The sequence below is a fragment of the Gracilinanus agilis genome, chromosome 6 (assembly GCF_016433145.1).
Source record: "Gracilinanus agilis isolate LMUSP501 chromosome 6, AgileGrace, whole genome shotgun sequence".
Classification (NCBI taxonomy): Eukaryota; Metazoa; Chordata; class Mammalia; order Didelphimorphia; family Didelphidae; genus Gracilinanus; species Gracilinanus agilis.
The window spans coordinates 34,687,791-34,714,068 of NC_058135.1; the positions used below are offsets into that span (position 1 = coordinate 34,687,791).

At 37.4% G+C, this 26,278-nt stretch overlaps 1 protein-coding gene across 4 annotated transcripts in view; it reads left to right on the forward strand.

The window, feature by feature from the left end:
- Positions 1-26,278, forward strand: part of SEPTIN11 (septin 11) — a 63,355-nt gene that overhangs the window by 10,161 nt on the left and 26,916 nt on the right. For all 4 annotated transcript variants that reach the window (XM_044680504.1, XM_044680505.1, XM_044680503.1 and 1 more), the window contains exons 2-4: positions 2,709-2,904; positions 18,285-18,471; positions 22,381-22,542. In XM_044680504.1, the coding sequence (XP_044536439.1) occupies positions 2,738-2,904; positions 18,285-18,471; positions 22,381-22,542 (516 nt within the window). In that variant the 5' untranslated portion in view covers positions 2,709-2,737. The remainder of the gene's footprint in view (positions 1-2,708; positions 2,905-18,284; positions 18,472-22,380; positions 22,543-26,278) is intronic.

Here is a 26,278-nt window from a genome sequence, read left to right on the forward strand (position 1 = left end):
TGTGACCAGAGTCACTGATATTACCCACCATAAGTGCTCCTCTCAATCCTGGAACTGTGACCCAGAACTGTGTAAGAGCAAGAGTTGCCAGTTGCCTGCTGTAATCAGTCTCAACACAGGGTCCCTCAAAATCTCTTTCTGACCAATTGTCCTACTCCTTTACCATATCTGAGCTGAGAGCCCCTGAAGCTTATGCTACTGCTGTCATCATAGCTACCTCAAAGGCCCACTACTGATGCAACTACTATGTGGGTCACCACCTCAATGTCATAGGCCCCTTCTGTGACCTTCTTTGTTGTTTTAGGCTGGAAAATGTCTCATTCTGACCTTCTTGTGTGTGGGGGAGGGGTTCTGTAGCTTTACATTTTTACATAAAATTTTATTGTATTTTAAAATGTGAAGACCATTCTCATATCATTGGACTATACCAATGGTATAGGACAGTGATGGCAAAACTTTTAGAGATGGAGTTACAGGCCACATCCCCAGAGTGATGTGCCTCCCCTACCACATGCTGGGTATGCCCATCCCCCCCTTACCTCACAGGGGAGGGAGAAAGCATTCCCATTGGGCTGCTGGATGGAGGGGGTAGGTGAAGTGAGAAATGTCCTCAGCTAGTGGAGAGAGGGGGAGAGGAGTGGCCCCAGCACTCTGCTCCCCTCCAGCTTTGCCAACTATGAGCCACCCAACTTACCCTCTGTGAGCTCTCATTGGGCTGCTACACAGAGTAGCAGGTGATATGAAAAAAATGTCATCTGGCATGGTGGAGAGAGAGAAGGGAGCAACACCGCCCAAGTTCTTCTGCTTTTCTAATAACAAGCTCTGGGGGTGGGGAAGGAGGGTGATTGAGCACACATAGAGAATGCTCCACATGCCATCTTTGGCACCTGGGCCATAGATTTGCCATCACTGGCATAGGGGGACTTCTGGTGTAGGAAAGCATTTTCTTTAGTAGATATTTTAAAATAATTTTATTTTAAAAATATTTTTCCATGGTTACATGATTCATGTTTTCTCTCCCCTCTTCCAGAGCTGCAATGCAAAACAATATGCAAAACATATTTCCATATTATTCATTTTTGTAAGAGTAATCTTTTAAAACCAAAACCACAAATCATATACCCATATAAACAAGTGATAAATGATATGTTTTTCTTCTGCATTTCTACTCTCACAGTTCTTTCTCTAGATGTGAATATCTTTCTTATAAGTCCCTCAGGATTGTCCTGGATCATTGCATTGCTATTAGTAGCAAGATCTATTACATTTCATCATTCCACAGTGTTTCAGTTATTGTGCATAATGTTCTCCTGGTTCTGCCTGTTTAGATCCTTCCTTTTCTTATAGAAATCAAATAATTCATTATTCCTTATAGCACATTACCATCATATTCCACAATTTGTTCAGCCATTCCCCAATTGAGGGATAACCCCTCATTTTCTAATTTTTTGCCACCACAAAAAGTTCAAATATCAATATTTTTGTACAAACACATCCCTTTCCATTTTTTTTCATCTCTTTGGGATACAAACCTAGTAGTGGCTGGGCATTCTTTTAAAGCCTTTTGGGCATAATTTCAAATTGCCTTCCACAATGGTTGGATCATTTCACAACTCCACAAGCAATGCATTAGTGTCCCAATTTTGCCACATCTCCAACATTTATTATTTTCCTTTACTGTCATATTGGCCACTCTACTAGGTATAAAGTAGTACCTCAGAGTTGTTTTGATTTGTATTTCTCTAATCAGGAGGTATTTAGAATATTTTTTCATATGATTGCTAATAGTTTTTATTTCTTCATCTGAAATCTGTCTATTCCTATCCCTTGACCATTTGTCAATTGGGGAATGGCTTGATTTCTTGCAAATTTGACTAAGTTCCTTATATATTTGAGAAATTAGACCTTTGTCAGAGAAATTTGTTATAAAAATTTTTTCCCAGTTTATTGTTTCCCTTCTAATTTTGGTTGCATTGATTTTGTTAGTACAAAACCTTTTAAATTTAATATAATCAAAATTAGTCATTTTACATCTTTTAATATTCCATATCTCTTGCTTGGTCTTAAATTCTTCCCTTCTCCATAGATTCTATGTTTTAGTAGGTACTTTAAAAAGTTGCTTTTTAAATTGATTTGATTATCACTTTGCTAGGACTGTACACATTTTGTAGTTTTCAAAAATGTTACTCCACCTTACAGCACGATAGTGTCAGAAAATGTTTGTTTCAATATAATAACATGATCCACATTTTTTTGGTCCACATACTTTTCAAAAAGTGACAGAAATATTAATATTGCATGGCAGCATATTTGGGAGGGAGAGGAAGAAAGGTTCGGAGTCTGAGGAAATGGAATTCATTGTGACTATGACATTTAAACTGTCTGAGCTTGAGTTTCCTCATCTGTAAAATAAATGGTTTATCCCTAATCCTCTAAGCCCCAACTTCCAGCTCCAAATACTGGGATGCTCTTATCCTGAATATGATAGAGTTGTGAAGTATACATACTATCTATCTATAGATAATCTTCTAAGTACTTAGGGTTCTTCCAGAGCTAAGCATCATCCTTACTGTTTAAGACAAGACCCTAGAGTCAGTCATCCACCTGAAAATAATATGAGTGTCTAGGGAAGAACCTTGGAGATTTAGGTAAAGGCAAAGTTAATCAGGTATCTGAAGAACCTGATTCTATTTTGTTTATATGTGCAGGTGAGACGGGCATTGGTAAGTCAACATTAATGGATACTTTATTCAACACCAAGTTTGAAAGTGACCCAGCTACTCACAATGAGCCAGGAGTCCGGTTAAAAGCCAGGAGTTATGAGCTTCAGGAGAGCAATGTACGTCTGAAACTGACCATCGTTGATACTGTAGGATTTGGAGACCAGATAAACAAAGATGACAGGTAAATTTATGAATCTTTTTGGATTGCTATAGGGGTTCTGGAGGGCTGTGGGTAGGACGGTCTAGTGGCTTAGTCTCAGGTCCCAGAGCCTGTGAGATTGTCTTCCCTTGAGAATAGTGCCAGGTTTTATTCTGAGATTCCTTACCTTATCTGTTGTGGGAGCACTTAAGCAGAATAACAGCCTTGGCTTTAATCTACAGAACTCTTACAATTCAAAAAGGCACCTGGAAGAAATCTCAGTGTAAAATATAAGGCATCGGACTGGGAGTCAGAATTCCTGAATTCTAGTCTTTTGTACTACCCAATAGCAAGTGCCCACTGATTTGTTCAATTCACTGAATCTTCTTAGCTCTAAAACTGGGATTTGAACTACATTATCTCTTAGCTCTCTCACAAGCTTTTATGATTTGGTAGAAGCCCATGGAGAAGAGAATTACAGAAGAGTTGTAACTGAATAAACTGTCTTCCAAATGCCAGTGTTGTTGGTATACAACTTTGATACTCTCACTGTGAAGGTAAAGCTCTATAACAGACCTCTTAAATGAATTGTCTACTGCTCTGGAATCTGTTAGATGTTCTAACTTACCTTCTAACTAACTGCTTCTTGATCTCTTCCCCTTATTCTTTTAGTGGGGATTGCCATAATATGGGTCCATGATGTATCTAAAGAATGAATGAATGAGCCTGAACTCAGGACCCATGTGAGTTGGATTAGGATTGTCTTTTCAATATTTGTAAAGAAAAAGGTTCTGGAGTAAATTATTTCATCAATTGAACTTCTTGGAAATTCCCTCAGACTTAGCACAGTGCCTAGCACACTGTAAATCCTTAATAAATGCTTGTTGTCTGATTCCCTGTAGAATCACCATTGCCTCCTTCTTGTCTCTTGGATAAATATAAACTCCACTGTTTGGATTTCATCCAAATTGGCAATGAATCTCTCCATCTGGAGCTATGCTGGAGAGCAGATGTTACCAGGATGCTACCTGAAGCCTCTCCCTTGGAATACAGAGCTTAGCTCTTCAGGGTCACCTGCTCACAGGGAGATGCCAGCTACAGCAAGATTTTCTCTGAGGTCATTGTTAGCACCAGGAATGCTAAGCTAATCTTTAAAAATGTATGCTGAGCAAGTCATGATTAACCTACTTTCTGAAAAATAAACTATTTTAAGGACAGGAGTAGTAAATGGAACTTGTTAATCTTACCTTAATCCTTTCTACTCCCTAAAGCAGGTTCTTGGAATTTTTATTTTAGAATAACATTCTTATCAGTTATTTCATTATAGAAAATGTAATGATCAAATATTGTAACAGTTTAAAAAACAAACAATTTTTCAGTTCAGATCACTGTTTTTAGAACCTTTGCATGCCCGATCAAGTCATTATTGCCTTAGCAAATGAAGTTAAGCACCAAAACAAAATTCAACTATTTTTTATTATAGGAAACAAATAATTTAGTCTAAAGTTGATTGGCTTAACAACTTTGGGTATGAAAGTCTCTTTAAAATAAAAGTTACAAACTAGTTCTATGTAACCTTGGAGAATTAGTTTAACCCTCTAGCCTTTACTTTTTCATATGTAATTCTGGAGTCATAAACTATTAGAAATTATCTAGCCTGATCTTTTTATTTTAAGGATAAGGAAACAGAACTCCAGAGGTTTCAGATACTATTTTTTTTAAAGCCTTACCTTCTCTCTTAGAGTTAATACTAAGTATCAGTTCCAAAGCAAAAGAGCTATAAGGGCTAGTCAACTGGGGTTAAGTGACTTGTTCAGAGTCACAGAGCTAGGAAATATCTGAGACCAAATTTGAACCCAGGTCTTCTAACTCCAGTCCTGGTGCTCTATCCATTGTGCAGCCTAGTTGCCCTGGGTCAGTTATTTTTTACCCAGCATCACACAACTAGTAGACTTTAGGACCAGGAATAGATCCCATATTGCCTGCCCTTTTGTTGCATATTTACTTAGAATTATGTGATCTCTCAGGTCTTTTCTAGCATTAAAATTGTATGTGTCTATGCTTGTAATGGTGTGGACTCTGAAGCCACTCCTTTTATCCAGAAACATTCATTGAGTATCTTTTTAAATGATAGATTGGGCTTCTCATAAGGCAGCTCTTCTTCCCTGGCTCATATATGCTCTGTCCCTTTTAAGTATGGAAAAGCCAAAAGGAAGCAGGGTGGTTTCAAATTTCCCTAAAAAGAAATGGGATACCATTCTGCTTTAGTCTATTTATTTATTCATTTCAAATGACATTCCAAAAATAAAAAAGAACTTGACTAATTGGATTATTCCTTAATATTTATCATACTAGCTGAAAGATGAGACTGTTAACTTGGAAAAAACACAGAACTATTAAATAGTCAGAAAAACCAAGTCCACACAGAGTCACGCACCCAACCACACAGAGCTGAAGGCCCTGGCACTCTGGCATAGTGTCCCTGGAAGGATCACCACGTGAGATGATAGCTCCAACAAACAATAGAACTTAGGGAACTGAGGACAGGGAAATATGATTGATTGACTTTACCATGGCTACAACGAAATGGTAGTGTCCAAACTACACTAACAGGATTACAAACAGGCTTGGGAAAGAGACCATGATGGCAGGGCTTGGACTACTTACAATGGATACTAAAGGAAAACATCCAATGGGCTACCTGGGAATGGACTTTGATACAATGGCAGAAACTTCTAAAACTAAGAGTATTTAGCATTCAATTTAGGTCTGCTAGCTCCACCTAATGAGGACCACTAAGTATGAACTAAGGTCTATTGTCTATTGTCAGTCTGAAATTCATGAGTCTGAGAACTCCCTCTGGGAGGTCAAACTTGGGGATCTTCAGATCTCAAGTTGCTATAAACTTGGGGTTACTAGATTTCAAGTTGACAAGACCCTTTGAGTGTATTCAGCTGACCAGTTGTTGGGTGTAGAAGATGGGAGAGACAGGAAGCAGCACCCACACAGGATTCTCTCCTCTTGTCAATCAGAAATACCCAACAAAGTTCTTTGAAAACACAATGACCCTCTGATAAATGCTTTACAGACTTGAAAGCTATTTTAATGTCTGCAATGTTGGTTGTTTTTAATTCTTAGCGCACAAAACTTCACTTCCATATATATTAATTTATGATAGGTTGCATGACTCCCAATTTAAGGTATGGACTATGCTGACATTCATGCTGTTTACTGCATTCAGTGTTGTTGATTCTGGCCTTTTTCCTAAGTCATTCTAGGAATGTAATTTCCTGGACTTAGAGATTAATTCCATGGAAAGAATACTCACATGTAATTGTTTGCTGGCCACAAATGATGTTATGCCTATTAAATTCTGGTATATTCAGTGATGGACCCAAGGGGCTGGGTCCCTCTGCTCTGGAACCACACACATGATTCTTATTGAGATCAGTTCTCTTTTCTTTTCAGAAATCCTTATCTTCTGTTTTCAAATCAATACATAGTCTTTATCAAAGAGCTGTAAGGGCTTAGACAGTTGGGATTAAGTGACTTGCCCAGGGTCACACGGCTAGGAAGCATCTGAGCCTGGTGCTCTTTCCACTGTGCTACCTCATTGCCCCCTGAGTTCAGTTCTAAGGGAAAGTGGATTTCTAGAAAGTCAGACTTCTTTTCAGTCATCCCTTACTTCCTTAACTATCAATCCTTAGCTATCCCAGCACCTTTGGGTGCTTAAAGCTTCAGTTTCAGCTCATGTCTTGGGTCTCATCCAAAGGTGAGGAATAGAAAGATACTCTTTGTAGAATGTGAATCAAGGATGGGACAGATATGTATTCTTTACATACCAAAGATACATACATTAAACACCTTGGCTTTCCTTTTCTCTCTTCTTGATTGTGGTTTCAAGATTGGCATTTGGAAATAGCCCTGAACCTAGTCTCCAGTTCACCTAGATAGGACATATGCCTTAATTGTCACACATTTGGCAATTTGCTAGTTTTACTGGGACAAAGGGGTGTTCTACCCTTCTTACCACCTCACTCTTGGTGAAAGGCATATGCCCTGCTAAGAATACAAGAAAGAAGAAAGCTCCAAAGTAGAATAAATTTTTTTTTTTAAGAGAGTACTTACTGAGTAGACCTTTCAGGACCAGCTTGTCTCAGTAAACTGTGGTTTGATAAGAGTATTGCTTCACCATCTCAAGGAACCAAGCCCCCTAATTTACTGAGTCATGCTATCTAAGGGCCTCAACATCACCAGAACCTCCTAAATTGATGAACTTAAAGGGGTTTCAACATCATCAAGTGCTGAACTAGCGCTCTTAACACAGTGCCTTCCTATAAGCAAGAAAAGAAACTCCAGTCAAATTTTTTCAGTATCACAGCCCTTCAAACTGCTACCCAAGGAAAATTCAGTTCTTAGTCTGAAAGCATCCTCCCTTGGGTAGTGAGCTGGTCTGAGCAGATGACCATATTCAGGGCTCAAGAATTCTTTGAGAGTATCTGACTCACAGGGATCAAATAATGCATCGTTTCCAAGGAGACTCAAAACAGGAAATGTGATCGTAACCTAGAAACCAAATGTTTCTCAATTTTAAGTTATTACTCTTAAATTTCTTGACAGATTGCATAATCTCCTTCTTATATGTACATCACATAGTTTTTCTCTCATTGTTGACTACCAACCCAAATTCTTGAGGCAAAATAATTTTTTAGAGATACCCCTTATCAAACTCTGTGTCAGTAGCAGTTATTTATATCCTATTGTGTTGGGTCATATATGGAGAGCTCATTCCTACTTGTGTTGGAACTTAGGAGGTCATAGTTAGGATTCAGGAAGCTCATATATAAAGATGATCTTCCAATTATGAGTAGCATGTGAGAGTTGTAGAGTGGCCTAATTAGGTTTTTGTTTTAATGTAATTTTTTCAATAAATAAAAATGTCTTAATAAGAATAATAACTAAAATTTATATAAATATTTAAGGTTTTCAAAGTGCTTTGCAAACATCTTGATGTTCGTAACAACCTTCCAGAAGTAGGTGCTGCTATCATTCCCATTTTACAGAGAAGGAAATTGAATTTCACAGAGGATAAATGACTTATACAGGCTCATATAGCTATTCTCTCTGAGGAAGGATTTGAACTCAGCTCTCTCCTCTCTCTGACTCCAAGCGCCATACTTTATACATTGTGCCACATAGTATCTCCCTATTGGGGGAGTTAAAAAAACCAAAACTCCAGTGACATGTGTATTGTACAGTCTTTCAAAGTTGTTTATCTTAACAATGTTGTGGTTTGTATGAATTTTTCTCTTGGTTCTGCTCACCTCACATTAGTTCATATAAGTCTTCCCAAGAAATACTGAAAAAAATCTCTTTCAGCATTTTTTTTTATAGCATAGTAGTATTCTATTAGTTCACATATAATTTTTCAGCCATTTTCCATTGCAGACACCCCCTCATTTTCCAGTTCTTTGGTACAACAAAAGGGCATCTATAAATACTGGTGAAGGTTTTAATTGTTCCAATAGTTTTTGATAGAAGTGACCAAGGAGCAGTAAAATTACTTTTTTTTAAAAGAGGAGTTTTAAGAAGTTAGAGGCAGAGAAGATGGCAAGAACCTGGTGCTCTACAAAGTAGATAGACAACACCTGGGTAATCAAAAGTGGAATATTTTGCCAACAACTTTACAAAGTGCTTTATCTTACCAGCTTTGAATTTCAGTTTTCCTAAGAAGGGAGGTGGGGATGTCACAAAGAAGTTTCTTACTTCTTCTAGAGCTGGGACTTATGTGAGAAATGTAGATTCAGGATAAAGAAGGTAAGCTTACACTTTAAAATGGAGGAAATTAATGGGAATGGGGGGTGAGGTGGGGAATAGCTTTAGATTATATGATTTAGTTGAGATTCTCCATCCACCTTCTCTGATACTATTGTAATACAAAGAGCTTTGAATGGGCCACATTTAAAATAAAGGAGGATTCTTTCTTTGGTAGAAATGGCCAGCAGAGGGCAAAACTTTTATTAACTTGCTTTCTTTGTGGCTGGGAATGAAGAGAACCAGGAATTGGCCTGGAATTCTAGTAAGGGCTAGAGAAATAATGAAAGACTCTAGGGAACTGATCCCTACAAATGTGTAGTTTTTTAATAAAAGAAACATTTCATAGCTTCCTTGAAGTTTCCTCCCCATGAAATAATGTATTTGAAAGCAGTTGCCTCAAATCATATTTTTTTTTTTTGTTATAGATTCTGAGAATTCGTGATCATCAAATAGTAATATATTTTCCCTCTAGTTTTTCCCTTTTCAGACTGGCAGGCTATAGGAATTGTGCCCTTTGTCATGGAAGATTTATATATATATATATATATATATATATATATATATATATAATAGATTCATTTTGGTTGGCACAAAAGAGCAGAAGTAGGAGCAATGAGTAGATATTACAAAGAAACAGATTTAAATTTAATGTAAATAAGAACTTCTTGGCAATTAAAAGTAGCCATATATGTAATGAACTGCCTTCAGGAGAAATAAAGTAGAACAGTGGATAGTCAGGAAGACCTGTCTGCCTCAATTTCCTTATCTGTAAAGTGGAAATAATAATAACACCTATTCCCCAGGGTTGTTGTGAAGCTAAAATAATATTTGAAAAGTGCTTTGCAAACTCTAAAGCAATATATAAATGCTAGCTGATGTTATTATCAGTGGGTTTTACTGGAAAGTAAAGGAAAAAAGGAAGACTTTTTAAAACTTTTATTGATATTCTTTTTTTTTACTTCATTCTTACTTCCAGCTGACTTCCTGTCACCAGTGGAACCCTCTTTTATATTTTTTTTAACCCGTAACTGTTGAGATCTCTTAATCATCTCTGATAATCTGATAAGGACAGTTTAGTTGATAAGGAAATAAGGACAGGGAATTGTCTTTTACCTCATGCTTCTAGCTCTGACTCCAGGAGCATGGAGTTTATTATATATGTTTATATAATACAACATATTATATATGTTATTATATATATTATATAAGTTTCAAGACTCATTTCACACAAAAGAACCTCCCTGAAACTTTGCAGATGCACAGCAGTTACAAATTATGTCATATCAAAACGCAAAAAGTTTCATTGGCTTCAGAACAGACACAGGCCAAGGCTGAATTTTGACTGGGTTCTTATCAGGAAGCCAAGTTGGGGAATATCCCTCTCAGGGTTGAATTGCCCTTGCTAAGATTTTGGCCTTGGCTATACCAGACAGCAGCATTCCTGGTTAAAGGGGAACAGTATTAACCCTTTAAATTCAGGTTTGCTAGGAACATAAAGCTTTTCAATAAGGCCACAATACTTTCCAACAAGAAATCACAAGGGTAATTACAGTCTTCCTGGTTAAGATGGCGGCAGAGTAAAAAGCAGCTGCTTAACCTCTCCTAACCGAAACATATAGGACTCCTCAAGAAGACATAAAAACAAATCCAGAGGAACGAAGGGACCCCACAACAGGGCGTAGCATTAAAGGTATGTGGAATTGGGGCATTTCCATGCTATAAGGCAGTGAAACAGCTCTCACTAAAACGCGAGCTGAGTAACCCCCTCCCCCACCCCACACCACCTACAGTGCCAAAGCCAGCGCACAAGAGCTAGAGCAAGCTTGGGGCACCCATTAAGTCCTTGGCAGCTACCTGGGGTCACTAGGGCCTGTTCCTGAGAGCAACAAGACTTAAGACCCCAAGAGGCTAAAGAATGTGCAGACTTTGAACACAGACCCTGAGCCCAGGCACAAGCACAGGCTCTTGCATCCACAAATCCTGAGAGCAGGAGTGGACTCTGATCCTGAGCCCAGAAGCAGACTCAGATCCTGAGCACAGGAGTGAACCTTGAGTGAGGACCCAGTGCAGAGGGGTGCACGACTGTGGAAACAGCACCCTGAAACTGTTAAAGGAGCCTCAGACAGAGGAACAAGCAAGGGGACCACCAGGAGGCTTGACTCTGAGAACAACTAGATCTGAGACTTCAGGAACCTAGAGAGCACAAACAGACCCTGGGGGTGAGAGGGCACAGGGCTAATAATGGCAAACCAGAGACAAGAACCCCAAAAGAGAAAGATTATCAAGAAGAAATCTGTAACACTTGACAACTTTTACACAGAGAAAATCCAGACAACAGAGCAGACATCAGAGGTGAATAAACAACTAATCACATCCAAACCTTCCCAAAATAATGAAAACTGGTCATAAGCTATTGAAGAGTTCAAATCTGAGATAATGAGAAAGATGGAAGAGATCTGGCAAGAAAATAACAGTTTAAAAGGCAGAATTTCACAATTGGAAAGTGAGGCAAGTCAATTGAAGACCAGAAATGACCAGATTGAAAAGGGAAATCAAAAGATTATAGCCCAAAACCAAAAGATTATAACCAAAAACCAGTCCCTAAAGGGTAGAATTGAGCAATTAGAAGCTAATGATCTCTCAAGACAGCAAGAACAAATAAAGTAAAAAGACTGATAAAATAGAAGGAAACATGAAATATCTCAATGAGAAATTGATAGATCAAGAAAACAAGGCTAGAAGAGACAATTTGAGAATCATTGGTCTTCCTGAAAAAGCAGAAATTAATAGAAATTTGGACTCCATACTAAAAGAAATTATTCAGCAAAATTGCCCTGATGTTCTACAACAAGAGGGCTATGTAGACATTGAAAGGATCCATAGATCACCCTCTACACTAGACCCTGAAAAGACAACCCCCAGGAATATAATAGCCGAATTCAAGAGCTTCCAAGTAAAAGAAAAAATTTTACAAGAAGCCAGAAAGAGACAATTCAAATATCAAGGAGCACCAATCAGGATCACACAGGATCTGGCAGCCTCCACACTAAAAGACCGCAAGGCTTGGAATATGATATGCAGAAAGGCAAGAGAACTGGGTCTACAACAACAGATCACCTACCCATCAAAACTAACTATAGGGGGCAGCTGGGTAGCTCAGTGGATTGAGAGCCAAGCCTAGAGACGGGAGGTCCTGGGTTCAAATCTAGCCTCAGACACTTCCCAGCTGTGTGACCCTGGGCAAGTCACTTGACCCCCATTGCCTACCCTTACCACTCTTCCACCTATAAGTCAATACACAGAAGTTAAGGGTTTAAAATTAAAAAAAAAAAAAAAAGAAAAAGAAAACTAACTATATACTTCCAGGGGAAAGTTTGGGCATTCAACAAGATAGAAGATTTCCAAGTATTTGCACAGAAAAGACGAGGACTAAATGGAAAGTTCGATATACAACCACAAAAATCAAGAGAAACATAAAAAGGTAACTAAGAAACAGAGAGGAAAGAAAGAAAACTCGTATTTTTTAAATTTGCCTCTTTAAGGGCTTCAATAAGATCTAATTATTTGTATTCCTATGTGGAGAAATGTTATGTATAATTCTCTGTAGTGAACTTTATTCACTATTATAGTAATCAGAAGAATTATACATAGGGAGAGGTTGGAATACTAAATGGTCTAAGATGATATGGGGGTGAGAAAGAGGGGGGTGAATAGTAGAGGACACCAAGAGAAACTTGAATGAATAAGAAAAATAGGATAATCTATTACACATGAAGAGGGCATGGGAAGGGGAAGGGCTGAATACTATTATAAGAAGGAGAGGAAGAGAGCATTAAGAGGTAATATTTAAACTTACTCTAAGTGTAATTAACCCTTAGAGGGAAGAGTAGCTATATTATCCATTGGGATATAAAACTCTATCTAACCCTACTGAGAAAGTCAGAAGGGATAAACCAAGGGGATCAGGGGAGTAGGGAAGTCAAAAAAGGGAGGGGAGAAGAAGGGGGAGGGAATTAATTGGGCCTTAAAAATACAAAAGAGGGGAATAATAAGGGAGGGGATAGAAAGGGAAGTTAATCAAGGAAGGAGACAAGGGTTACTGACTTAAAGCAAACCACTGGTTTAAAAGGAAATAGTTTAAGAAGAAGGGGTAGAACTAGGAGAGGATACCAAAATGTTGGCGAATACACAACTGATAATTATAACTCTGAATGTTAAGGGGATGGACTCGTCCATAAAATGGCAGCAAATAGCAGAGTGGATTAGAAACCAAAATCCTACCATATGTTGTCTACAAGAAACATATATGATGAGGGTGGACATACACATGTTTAAGGTAAAGGGCTTGAGCAAAATCTTTTGGGCGTCAAATGAGAAAAAGAAGGCCTGAGTAGCGATTATGATTTCTGACAAAGCCAAAGTAAAAATAGATATGATTTAAAAAGACAGGGAAGGTCATTACATCCTGATTAAAGGCAGTATAGACAATGAGGAAATAACAGTGCTCAATATGTATGCACCAAGTGGCATAGCATCCAAATTCATAAAGGAGAAACTGGCAGAGCTCAAGAAGGAAATAGACAGTAAAATCATACTAGTAAGAGATCTAAATATTCCTCTTTCAGATCTAGATAAATCAAACCAAAAAATAAATAAGAAAGAGGTAAGAGAGGTGAATGAAGTCCTAGAAAATTAGATTTAATAGATATGTGGAGAAAAATAAATAGGGACAAAAAGGAATACACCTTCTTTTAAGCTGCACATGGTACATTCACAAAGATTGGCCATGTAATAGGGCATAGAAACATTGCAAACAAATGCAAAAGAGCAGAAATAATAAATGTAACCTTCTCAGATCATAATGTAATAAAAATAATAATTAGTAAGGGCACCTGGACAGGCAAATCAAAAACTAATAGGAAATTAAAAAATATGATTCTCCAGAACCAATTAGTCAAAGAAGAAATCATAGAAACAATCAACAATTTCATTGAAGAGAATGACAATGATGAGATATCTTACCAAACTCTGTGGGATGCAGCCAAGGCAGTACTCAGGGGGAAATTTATATCCTTGAGTGCATATATTAACAAATTAGGGAGGACAGAGATTAATGAATTGGGTATGCAACTCAAAAAATTAGAAAGTGAGCAAATTAAAAATCCCCAGATGAAAACTAAATTAGAAATACTAAAAATTAAGGGAGAAATTAATAAAATCAAAGTAAAAGAACTATGGATTTAATAAATAAGACTAGAAGCTGGTATTTTGAAAAAACAGATAAACTAGACAAAGTACTGGTCAATCTAATAAAAAAAAGGAAAGAAGAAAATCTAATTGACAGTATCAAAGATGAAAAGGGAGACCTCACCTCTAATGAAGGGGAAATTAAGGCAATCATTAAAAACCATTTTGCCCAATTATATGGCAATAAATATATCAATCTAGGAGATATAGATGAATATTTACAAAAATACAAATTGCCTAGATTAACAGCAGAAGAAATAGAATACCTAAATAATCCCATATCAGAAAAAGAAATTGAACAAGCCATCAAAGAACTCCCTAAGAAAAAATCACCTTGACCTGATGGATTCCCAAGTGAATTCTATCAGACATTCAAAGAGCAACTAATCCCAATACTATACAAATTATTTGATATGATAAGCAAAGAAGGAGTCCTACCAAATACCTTTTATGACACAAATATGGTACTGATTTCAAAGCCAGGGAGATCGAAAACAGAGAAAGAAAACTATAGACCAATCTCCCTAATGAACATAGATGCAAAAATCTTAAACAGAATACTAGCAAAGAGACTCCAGCAAGTAATCAAGAGGATCATCCACCATGATCAGGTGGGATTTATACCAGGAATGCAAGGATAGTTCAACATTAGGAAAACCATCCACATAATTGACCATATCAACAAGCTAACAAACAAAAATCACATGATTATCTCAATAGATGCTGAAAAAGCCTTTGACAAAATACAGCACCCATTCCTATTGAAAACCCTGGAAGTATAGGAATAGAAGGACCTTTCCTAAAAATAATAAACAGTATATACCTAAAACCATCAACAAGCATCATTTGCAATGGGGATAAATTAAAAGCCTTCCCAATAAGATCAGGAGTGAAACAAGGATGCCCATTATCACCTCTATTATTCAACATAGTACTAGAAACACCAGCAGTTGCAATTAGAGAAGAAAAAGAAATTGAAGGTATCAAAATAGGCAATGAGGAAACTAAACTATCAGTCTTTGCAGATGATATGATGGTCTACTTAAAAAATCCTAGAGAATCAACTAAGAAGCTAGTAGAAATAATCAACAACTTTAGCAAAGTGGCAGGATACAAAATAAATGCACATAAATTGTCAGCATTTCTATATATTTCCAACACATCACAGCAGCAAAAGGTAGAAAGAGAAACACCATTTAAAATCACCCTAGACAATATAAAATACTTGGGAATCCAAACAAATAAAACTAGATCTAAACAACTGGAAAAACATTGATTGCTCATGGGTAGGATGAGCTAACATAATAAAAATGACCATTTTACCCAAATTAATTTACCTATTTAGCGCCATACCTATTAAACTACCAAAAATTTTTTACTGAATTAAGAAAAACTATAACAAATTTCATTTGGATGAACAAAAGGTCAAGAATATCAAGGGAAATGATGAAAAAAAAATGTGAAGGAAGGGGGCCTAGCAGTACCAGATATTAAACTGTACTATAAAGCAGCGGTCATCAAAACAATATGGTACTAGCTAAGAGACAGAAGGGAGGATCAGTGGAGTATACTGGAGGGGGTGGGGTAAGTGACATCAGCAAGACAGTGTATCATAAACCCAAAGAGCCCAACTTTTGGGACATGAATCCACTATTTGACAAAAAATCCTGGGAAATTTGGAAAAGAATATGGAAGAGATTAGGTTTAGATCGACATCTCACACCCTACACCAAAATAAATTCAGAATGGATAAATGCCCTCAATATAAAGAGGGAAACTATAAATAAGCTAAGTGAACACAAAATAGTATAACTATCAGATCTCTGGGAAAGGAAAGATTTTAAAACCAAGCAAGAGTTAGAGAAAATTACAAAATGTAAATTAAATGGTTTTGATCATGTTAATCTAAAAAGCTTTTGTACAAACAAAAACAATGCAGCCAAAATCAGAAGGGAAACAACAAATTGGGAAAAAATCTTTATAACAAAAAACTCTGACAGGGGTCTAATTACTCAAATATATAAGGAGTTAAATCAATTGTATAAAAAATCAAGTCATTCCCCAATTGATAAATGGGCAAGAGACATGAATAGGCAATTCTCAGGTAAAGAAATCAAAAGTATCAATAAGCACATGAGAAAGTGTTCCAAATCTCTAATAATTAGAGAAATGCAAATCAAAACAACTCTGAGGTATCACCTCACACCTAGCAGATTGGCTAAAATGAAAGAAGGGGAGAGTAATGAATGCTGGAGGGGATGTGGCAAAATTGGGACATTAATGCATTGCTGGTGGAGTTGTGAACTGATCCAACCATTCTGGCTGGCAATTTGGAGCTATGCTCAAAGGGCTATAAAAGAATGCCTGCCCTTTGATCCAGCCTTTGCACTGCTTGGTTTATACCCCAATGAGATCATAAGGAAAAAGACTTGTACAAAAATATTCATAGCTGTGTTCTTTGTGGAGGCAAAAAATTGGAAAATGAGGGGATGCCCCTCGATTGGGGAATGGCTGAACAAATTGTGGTATATGCTGGTGATGGAATACTATTGTGCTCAAAGGAATAATAAACGGGAGGAATTCCATGTGAACTGGAAAGACCTCCAGGAATTGATGCAGAGTAAAAGGAGCAGAGCCAGAAGAACATTGTACATAGAGACCAATACACTGTGGTAAAATAGAATGTAATGGACTTCTGTACTAGCAGCAATGCAATGACCCAGGACAATTCTGAGGGATTTATGGAAAAGAACACTACCCACATTCAGAGGAAGAACTGCAGGAGTGGAAACACAGAAGAAAAACAGCTGCTTGAACTCATGGGTTGAGGTGGACATGATTAGGGATTTTGATTCAAAACTACCACACCAATGCAATGATCAACAATTTGGAAATAGGTCTTGATCAATGACACATGTTAAAACCAGCGGAAATGGGCATCGGCTAGGTGTGGGGGGAGGGCGAGGGGTGAAGGGGAAAGTAGGAGCATGAATCATGTAACCATGTTAACTTTTCTAAAAACTGAATATTAATAAATGTTTAAAAAAAAAAGAAATCACAAGGATCACAAAAGGGGTCAAAAGAGGAGTCTCAGATTTTTATCTATTCTCTTATTGGCTTCCCACACTTACCTTCTGTGTATTGGCTTTTTGGTGGAAGAGTGGTAAGGGTGGGCAATGGGGGTCAAGTGACTTGCCCAGGGTCACACAGCTGGGAAGTGTCTGAGGCTGGATTTGAACCTAGGACCTCTTGTCTCTAGGCCTGACTCTCAATCCACTGAGCTACCCAGCTGCCCTTTTTGTATTTTTTTTTTTAATTCTTACCTTTTAGAAGAGTGATGTGGACTAGGCAATAGGGATTAAGTTACTTGCCCAGATTTACACAGCATTACAGCATCTTAAGTCCAGATTGGAACACAAGACCTCCTATTTCCCAATCTGGCCCTTGGAGCTGGGTCGTCCTGCATTCCAATCTGGCCTCAGACCATGGGCAAGTCACTTAATCCCCATTGCTGAGCCCTTACATCTCTTCTGCCTTGGAACTGATACTTGGTAAGAATTTTTTTAAAAAGATTTAGGGAAATCTTCTTAAATCTTAAATCTTCTTACCTGGCCCACAAGTGCAAATAACCACTGGTGCATTTGTTATGATATTTTTATGAGTAGTTACCCTTAAATGAGTTGATATACTTCCCTTTGGCCTTAAGAGTAAGGACTAGCTCAGTCCCTGGAAGGAATCTGGATCATTTAACATTTGCAGTATTATTCCTGGTAGTAGCACTGTCATCATAATTGTGGTTGTAGTCAGCTTTTCATAGTTTGTATTATATAATACTGATACTCCCAAACAGATTGTAACAACATCCAAAAATGACAACATAAGATTTAAAATGTGATGTTCTGAGGGGAGAAAAGGCACAGATTTTTCTTTTTCTTGGACTTATATTTAAACCCATTTTTGTTCTCTTAAGCTATATCAGATAATTGTGGTAGAGAAGCAGTGGGAAAGCAGAGTGCATGCCAAGGGAGAGCAGTCTGCTGGAAATAACAATGTGGCTTGGTGGGATTAGATCAGTTTTCATCATCTGCCCTGCTTATTCAGGATTGGCAGAGCTGTCAGATTGTGGAAGAAAGAGTACAAGAACTATAAAATGGTTATCCTTTGGCTTTCAGGTTTGGGAATGTATTTGAGAGAAAAACAATTATAATAGGGATGCTAGGTGAGAGAAAATTCTTCTTAGGTGAATAGAATAAAGATGGATTATAGTTAAAGTAAATAAGTTAGTTTGAAGTAAAAATAGAATCTTAAAGTTCTATAGAAATGTGAGTTGTTATTTTTTGTTGTTCTTCTTCTTATAGCTATAAACCAATAGTAGAATATATTGATGCCCAATTTGAAGCCTACCTGCAAGAGGAATTGAAAATCAAGCGTTCGCTGTTTAATTACCATGACACTAGGATCCATGCTTGCCTTTACTTCATTGCCCCCACTGGACACTCTCTGAAGTCCCTTGATCTTGTCACCATGAAGAAACTGGACAGTAAGGTAGGAACCTAGCACTTCTTTGTAGGTCATTTCTCCCCATCCCATCTGTTCCTTCAAGGTAATTTGTTTTTTTGGTATCTGAGAAGAATCCTTCAAAACTCCTTCAAGATTTTATCATAAAATTTGTATTGTTGGTTTTAATACCAGGCACTATAACGGTATTGTTTTTATCAGTAGAGAGCCATCTGATTTTGACTTTGATAAATTTGAGGACAAAGATATAAGAAATACACATAGAAATTTGGGCAACTAGAAAAATTAAAATCAGGTATTTGAAATGACAGATTTAGTTGTTTTTTAAATCTTTAAAGAGGGTGTATGTGTGTGTGGCCTTATGTTAATTCAAGGTTTAGGCAAAACTAGATTAAAAAAAATGGTTTCTTATCTAATACTGTATCTACTCATTTGGAAGGGAGGCTACATGGGAAGGTGGTACAGGGACTTCTTCACCACTGCAGAAAGCTACCTTTTTATGCCTTATGTAAATCAGTGGTTTTCATGGATTACTGTGGCTTGTAGCTGAAGAAATTAACCGTGTACTATTATCTATAAGTTTCATGATGACAGAACTATGATCAGGTTCATACTTTAACTTATAGCCTTTATTTGTAGTCTGTTGGGATAGCCTTAAAAAACCCAGGGCCATTTCCTAGTCAAGATGGAAAGAGTGTTGGATTTGGAATTAGAGGGCTGGGTTCAAATCCTGGTTTTGCTACACAATTATCTCAAATTGTTCATCTTGAGGGCCTTTGGGGAAGGGTCTAGAGTGCCAAATCTGGAAACAGGAGGACCTGGGTTCTTATCTGGTCTCAGGCACTTCCTGACTATGTGACCCTGGGCAAGTCACTTCACCCCAATTGCTGCTCTTCTATCTTAGAATCAACTGCTACTAAGACATAAAGTAAGCACTGAAAAAAAGAAAAGAAAGAAAATGAGGTGGGTTGGACTAGTTGATCTCTAAAGGGCCTTTCAGATCCAGATCCAGTGACTTTAGTTAGGAAACCATAGGAAAGTGATAATACTCTGGAGATCAACATGCTAAGATGGCTTCTTATCTATGAGCTGACCTTAAAAAGGTGCTAAAATCAGAGTAGAGCTCCTTGGATTTCCCCAGTGAATTAAGTCAAAGGATTTTCTGTTGGCTTGAAAGAATCAACTTGGCTTCAATAGTTCTTAACTTTTGGGAGAGTTTGACTCACTTTTAGTAAAATTTGAAACTAAAGTTTAATTCTACTGCCATGAAGGCTTAGGCTGGCAGAACCTAAGCTTTGTATTTCTTATAGCTTCATATTGTGTGGGTGCTTGAAATCAGAGTAGAAAGCTCTGTAGAGTAGGGATAGAGAACTTATTACTCAAAGCACAATCTACCAAAGTCTCATCTACACAACACAGGGACAATTGTAATTGTACATCATCAGCACAACTCTGCCTATTTCCCCACAGAAGTATTTTGAAACCAGAAGAATGAAATTGATTAACAAACATGGCAAATAATCAGACAAACTAGGGTTTGGCTTTTGGGGGGCTCAGCTTCACCCCCCATTCCACAAGCTTCCTATCCCCTCAAAACAATAACAGTGACAACAAAAATAATTCTATATTGCAAAGTTGAGAAAAGAAGCATCCTGACTTTCTGGAATTTGTAGGTTTGTGTGGAAAGAACCCTGATTTCAATTCATAGGACCATGGTTCAGATCCCAGGTCCACTCACTGTGTGATCTTGGGGCTGCCACTGAACCCCTTGGGACAATAATTTCTTTAGGTATAAAGTGAAGGGACACACTAGTCAATAATCCTTTTTTCTTCAGCCTTCAGCTTTGAGGAGAAAGAGAAGGCTTTAATCTGAATTATTTAGATTAACTATCTAATCTAATAAAGTTCAATAGATCATTCACTTAACTCTCTTCCCTTTGGTGAGTGGCACCAAAGTGATCCTCTTAGAATATTCTTGCTCAGCATTCTGACTTTAGGTTCTTGCTGCAGAGCTGTGGATGCCTTTTTTTCCTTCTTCCTGTGCCATGTCCAAGGAGAAGGGTGAGTGATTAGCTTATGAAAAATTAAAGATGGTTTTATTATTTTTATTATTAGCACATTAACATAATATAATTAATAACATGCTATAAATTATGGCATTTATGCCATTATAATGTAATACAATATAATGTTGTTACAATGTAATATAACAGTATATTATTTATATTATATTGCTATAAAAATTAACATGTAATAGAAGAAACACGGTATGTATAAATATATGTATGTATATTTATAAAGAAGCCTGTCTGCCTCTGGTGCAATTGATCAGTAGCTTGCTTGGAAATAGTACTTCTTAAGGGATCATAGATTTTGAGCTGGAAAGGTCCTTAAGAGGACACCCTCTGCCTTATTTTTATAGATGAGGAAACTGAAATCACAAAAGATTAAGCTACTTACCCAAGAATACATGCAAATTTGGGATTCAAATTCAAATCTGCTCACCTCCAATCCAGATCCATTGTGATACAATGTTTCCCCAAGGAGAAAAAGAGAATCAAATGGATAAAACCAGTCACCTTTTTAAAAAATCTTTTTCGTCCTCATAATGTTCCTGTCCTCTGATTGACCTTATACTAGAACTGTAACAAAGATGAATTGCTAAGTGTCATTAACAGATCCCAGTTTGGGTCTTTTCCCAAAGAAGGTGAAAGAAAATGCACCATTAATCTTGGAGAATGAATATTACAAATCTATAGGTTTGTTGTCAATAGTCAGAATACAGCAACTCAGTGTTTCAGGAATTCAGGAAGTATACAGGAATAATATAGACAAACGTCTTTCTTCTAGCATCTCTTTGCCGCATATGTCAAATTCTGAATGAGATTTTGTGAAACTCAAAAGAATTGTCTTTGTTTTGTTTTGGACAGTATAGTGTGACTTTCTTTTTAATTCATTGATTTCTTTTGTTTTTATATCATCTTGATATCCAAATATATTCTTATCTCCTCTGCTCCCCAGATTTTTTAACAAAGAACTAAATAAAGAAAAAAGGAATGGGAAGGCAGTTAAACAGAGCTAACCAACATATTATTTGGATCTGATAGAAAGTACAGTGGTCCATAACCATAGTTCCTCAATCTTAAAAAAAAAAAAAGGGAAGGAAGGAAGGAAGAAAAGAGTTGCATTTTCTCCTTGATTATTCTGATTGCATTCTTTAGTTTCTGAGGCATCTTATATTTTTTTCCATTTACATCATTGGAGTCATGTATATTGTTTGATGTTTCTGCTTCCCTCATTTTCCCCAATTCTCTTATGTCAAGAAAATATTCAAGTTGCTAAAACTATTTTTATTCTGATGAGTGCTTGTTTGGCTTTTTTAGCATTTTTAGGCAATCAGAAAAGTGAATCAGTTGCTCAGTCTCTAGTGAGTTTGTTCTCTTAAAAATATAGACTGCACCCCTACAATGCTGCTATACTTCTCACTTCACACTACAGACATACCCAAAAACAGATGGCCATCATTAGAAAGTGGGGCAGAGAGCTCATTTGCCAACACACGTCTAAAGAGTGGGTCATTTCTTTCCTGTGTTATAATTGTCATTGACTGAATGACACCATTTCCTTTCTAGCCTTTGGGGGGAAAATGACTTGGACCAGGGAAGAAATGGCAAGCCATCTAAATGTATCACACTAGTTCTCTCAAGCCAGTGTGACAACCCTGCTCTTGAAGGAAGGAGGGAAGAAGAGGTCTGGGAATAAAAGATCAGATATTTTATTAATTTGAATTTCAGGAGACAATCCAATATTTACTTGGCATTTTTTTAGGATGTCTTTTGTTTGGGGGTCACTTTTCTTTAATTTGTCTCGTCCCTTGTTTCCTATATCTTCCTAAGCTTGTTATGATCTAAAATGAACTTTTCTTTTAAATTGTAGGTGAACATCATCCCCATCATAGCAAAAGCAGACACCATTGCCAAAAATGAACTGCACAGATTCAAGAGTAAAATTATGAGCGAACTTGTCAGTAATGGTGTTCAGATATACCAGTTCCCTACAGATGAAGAGACAGTGGCAGAGATTAACGCAACAATGAGTGTAAGTTGGCCTAAGACAATGAATGTTTGCATCAGTGAGTATCCTGAGAAGCAGAGAGCAAACAGAGTACCAAATGTCCGGTCAGAACTGATTTCTATGCCCTATGCTGAAACAAACTTGCTCTGTGATCTTGAGCAAGCCACTTAGGTAATGTCTCAGTTTCCTCACATGTAAAATGAGAGAGTTAGATAACCTGAAGTCCTTCCATCTTGAATGTTTTGTGATGGTCATGACTTATTTGGAAAAAATAAAACTCTCAAGTACAACCTTATATTGATGACAGGTCCTACCTGTTTGACTGCTTCTTCTCCCCATCTTCTTTGCTAGATCTTCTTCTAGGTTATATTCACTAACTGTGGACCCTCTTCTCTTCCTCATCATCCCACTTGGCAATCTTGTTGATTAGCCTCCAGGTTGTCTCTGCACTACTTTGAGCCCCTTGAGGGAATCCAATCTCTTGTTTTTGCTTTTTCTTTATACCTTCATACTTAACATTGTGCCCAGCACATTGCAAAGGAATCCTAAGTGCATGTTGATTGAAAGATTGAAAGGAAATGAGTGAATAGTTGTTTATCTGCCTCTCTCAGTCTTAGATTGTTCCTTTCCTTTTCCTCCTTTCTTCCACCCTTTCTCCACCTTCCCTTTCTTGTGTTGTAAGCATTTAAAGATATGCCTTTTGCTTTATACTAAGAATCCATTCAGATCCTTGAAAACATGTCAGCTACACAGACATGTGTCCCCATTTATGAGTCTCTTTATTTCCATTTGGCACCTGAATCACTTATTGCTTCCCTTTGTCACATTCAGTCAACTTTTATTCCAGTGTGATCTCCTTAACAAAAAAGATTAATTTTTTTTTTGAAGATTTGAGAAACCAAATATCAGTAAGGTTTTGACCCTTTTGTGGTCCCCATCCTACTATAGAATATAAAACCATGGTCCTCAGTTTCCCCAAGTTGATTTTGATCCTTAGCAAAAACATTCCCTCCTGGAAGGATCTTGTGATAAGAACCCGTATAATGGGGAAAAGCAATCTTGGAGCACTGATTTCCTTAGGGCCTGTTTCTGTTAGTACCATATTCTAGACAAAATGGTGGAAGATTGGGAGGGAGGTAAGATGTCTCCTCAGGTATCCCAGCACAACTGCTTAACAGAAGTAGCTCTAAAAGATTGGGTTGTTCTTTAGAAAAAAAGATTCCATTTGGAATATGCAAGAAAGTTTGCTCTACTTGGTTCCTATAATTTAGGTTCCTGTGATTTGTCCTAAATAAAAGCTAAATATAGCTTACTCTGGGAAGGTTGAAATTTAGGCATACAAGTTCTTTGGAAAGCAATGTCAGGTAATGAAAATGCTAAATGAAACTAATATGTCTTGAGAGAGAGATTAGCCAAGTTTCCTTTTGAGAGGGAGGTTGTTTTAAAGATGGCATTTGCTGTTATTTATTTCCTGAATCTTTTAAATGTCTCAGTAGCTTTAGGGCTACTAATTTTTTTCTTAGTTTTTAAGACTCTTCCTCCCCCACTGCTCAAATTAAAAAGAAAAAAGTGGTGAATAGAATATATTTATCTTTAATGATTTTTAATTTTTTGTTATTTTGTAGTTAACATAAGCACATTCTCATACAAAGAGTGTGATTGCATATTAAACTGAAAGTCTCTACTATAATCAGCTTGCCTCTTTCTAAAAAAGCGTATAATAAATTCATATTAAGTTTCAGAGCTATCCTGTTGGTTTGTAACCTCCTCTGAACCTATCTCTCTTCTCTTCTGTTTTTTTAAATGTTTTATCACTATCACTCATTTCCTCACCCAATTAAAAATGTCACCTTTAAATTTAAAAAACAAAAAATGCTTTGTGTCAAATAAACCTCATCATGCAAAACCCATCCACACATCATCCATATTTTTACTCTGCTACTTGGTTCTGTCACCTCTGCCAGGAAGTAGGGAACAAGCAGTCATTATTGATCACTGCATTGATTAGAGATCTTGAATCTTTCAGTTGGTTTTCATTACAATATTGTATTCTCCCAGGTTCTGTTCTCCCAGTTCTATTCATTTCCCTCTGCCTTGGTTAGTTATACTTGTCTGTTTCTCTGAAACCACCCCCACCCTTTTTTTGGAAAGTATTCCTTTCAACATTTATTATGACACCTATATTCTGTTACAATTCACAGACTGCGTTTGGGGAAGTGGGGGTGGGATGGAAGGAGAGGAAAGCTGAGGGGTGGGAGGTGACCCAGAGGCCAGGTGCCCCACCCCCCTGTGTTCAGGGGTTGGGGTCCAGGCTCCCAGCCCACCAAACTGGGGGCTGAGCTGGATCTCAGACAGGAAAGGTGGAAGAAGGCTGGGAGGGGAGACAACTCAAAGATTTAAGAGTGCCCCACTTCCTGCTGCACCCACCCCAGAATCCAGCCCCAACTGCCACATAGGGGTGGGAGCAGAGGGCAGAGGGAGCACAGTTAGCCTTTGGGAGTGGGGTTGCCCCCCCAAATAGAGATCTTTAAGGGGGGGGCGGGCCAGTGACAGTAAAGGAGATCCCCTCTTCTGCCCACCCTGCAACCCCTAGTCCCAGACAGGGGAGGGATAAAGGGAAGAGAGTGGCCTGAGAGCTCCACTCAGGGGAGGGAGTAAGTGCAGAAGGGTGGGGAGTGGGGAGGCTTAGTGGAGAGGGGGAGCTCTTCCTGGGACATAGGCTTGCACACAGAGAGGTCTCTGTGTACAATCTTTGGCACACATGCCATAGGTTCTCCATCACAGGTAGAGGAGTGAGATATTCCAAAACTAATTTTTGACATACTATTTCCCAATTTCCCCAGCAGTTTTTGCCAAAGAGTGAGTCCTTATTCCAAAAGCTTGGATCTTTGGGTTTATCAAACACTAAATTGCTGAGGTCATTTACCCCTAATCTAATCCATTGATCCACCCTTCTATTTCTTAGCCAGTATCAGACTATTTTGATAATTACTGCTTATTAGTCCACTTTAAGATCTGGTACCACTAAGCCACCATCCTTCCCTTTTTTTTTTCCATTCGTTCCCTTGATATTCTTGACCTTTTGTTCTTCCAGATGAATTTTGTTGTTATTTTTCTAGTTTGATTAGAATGGCACTGAATAAGTAAATTAATTTAAGTAGAATTGTCATTTTTACTATATTAGCTTGGCCTACCCTTGAGCACTTAATGTTTTTCCATTGTTTAAATTTAACTTTATTTGTGTGAAAAGTGTTTTGTAATTGTGTTGTCTAGAGTGATTTTAGAGTTTCTCTTTCTAACACTGCTGAGCTTTGTTGGAAATATATAGAAATGATTATGTATGTGAGTTATTTTGTTACTTTGCTAAAGTTATTATTTCAACTAGTTTTTTTAGTTGATTTTCTAGGATTCTCTAAATATACCATCATATCACAAAAGTCACAAAGAGTGATAATTCCTTATTGCCTGCTTTAATTCCTCCAATTTCTTTTTCTTCTCTAATTGTTCAAGCTAGCATTTCTAGTGTAATATTAAATAATAGTGATAATGGGCATCCTTGCTCCATTCCTGATCTTACTGGGAAGGCTTCTAACTTATCCCTATTGCAAATGATACTGTCTTAAATAAACACTACTTATTGTTTTAAGGAAAGGTTTTTTTATTTCTATGCTTTCTAGTGGTTTTTTTTTTTAACATTTATTAATATTCATTTTTAACATGGTTACATGATTCATGCTCCACCTTTCCCCTTCAACCCCCC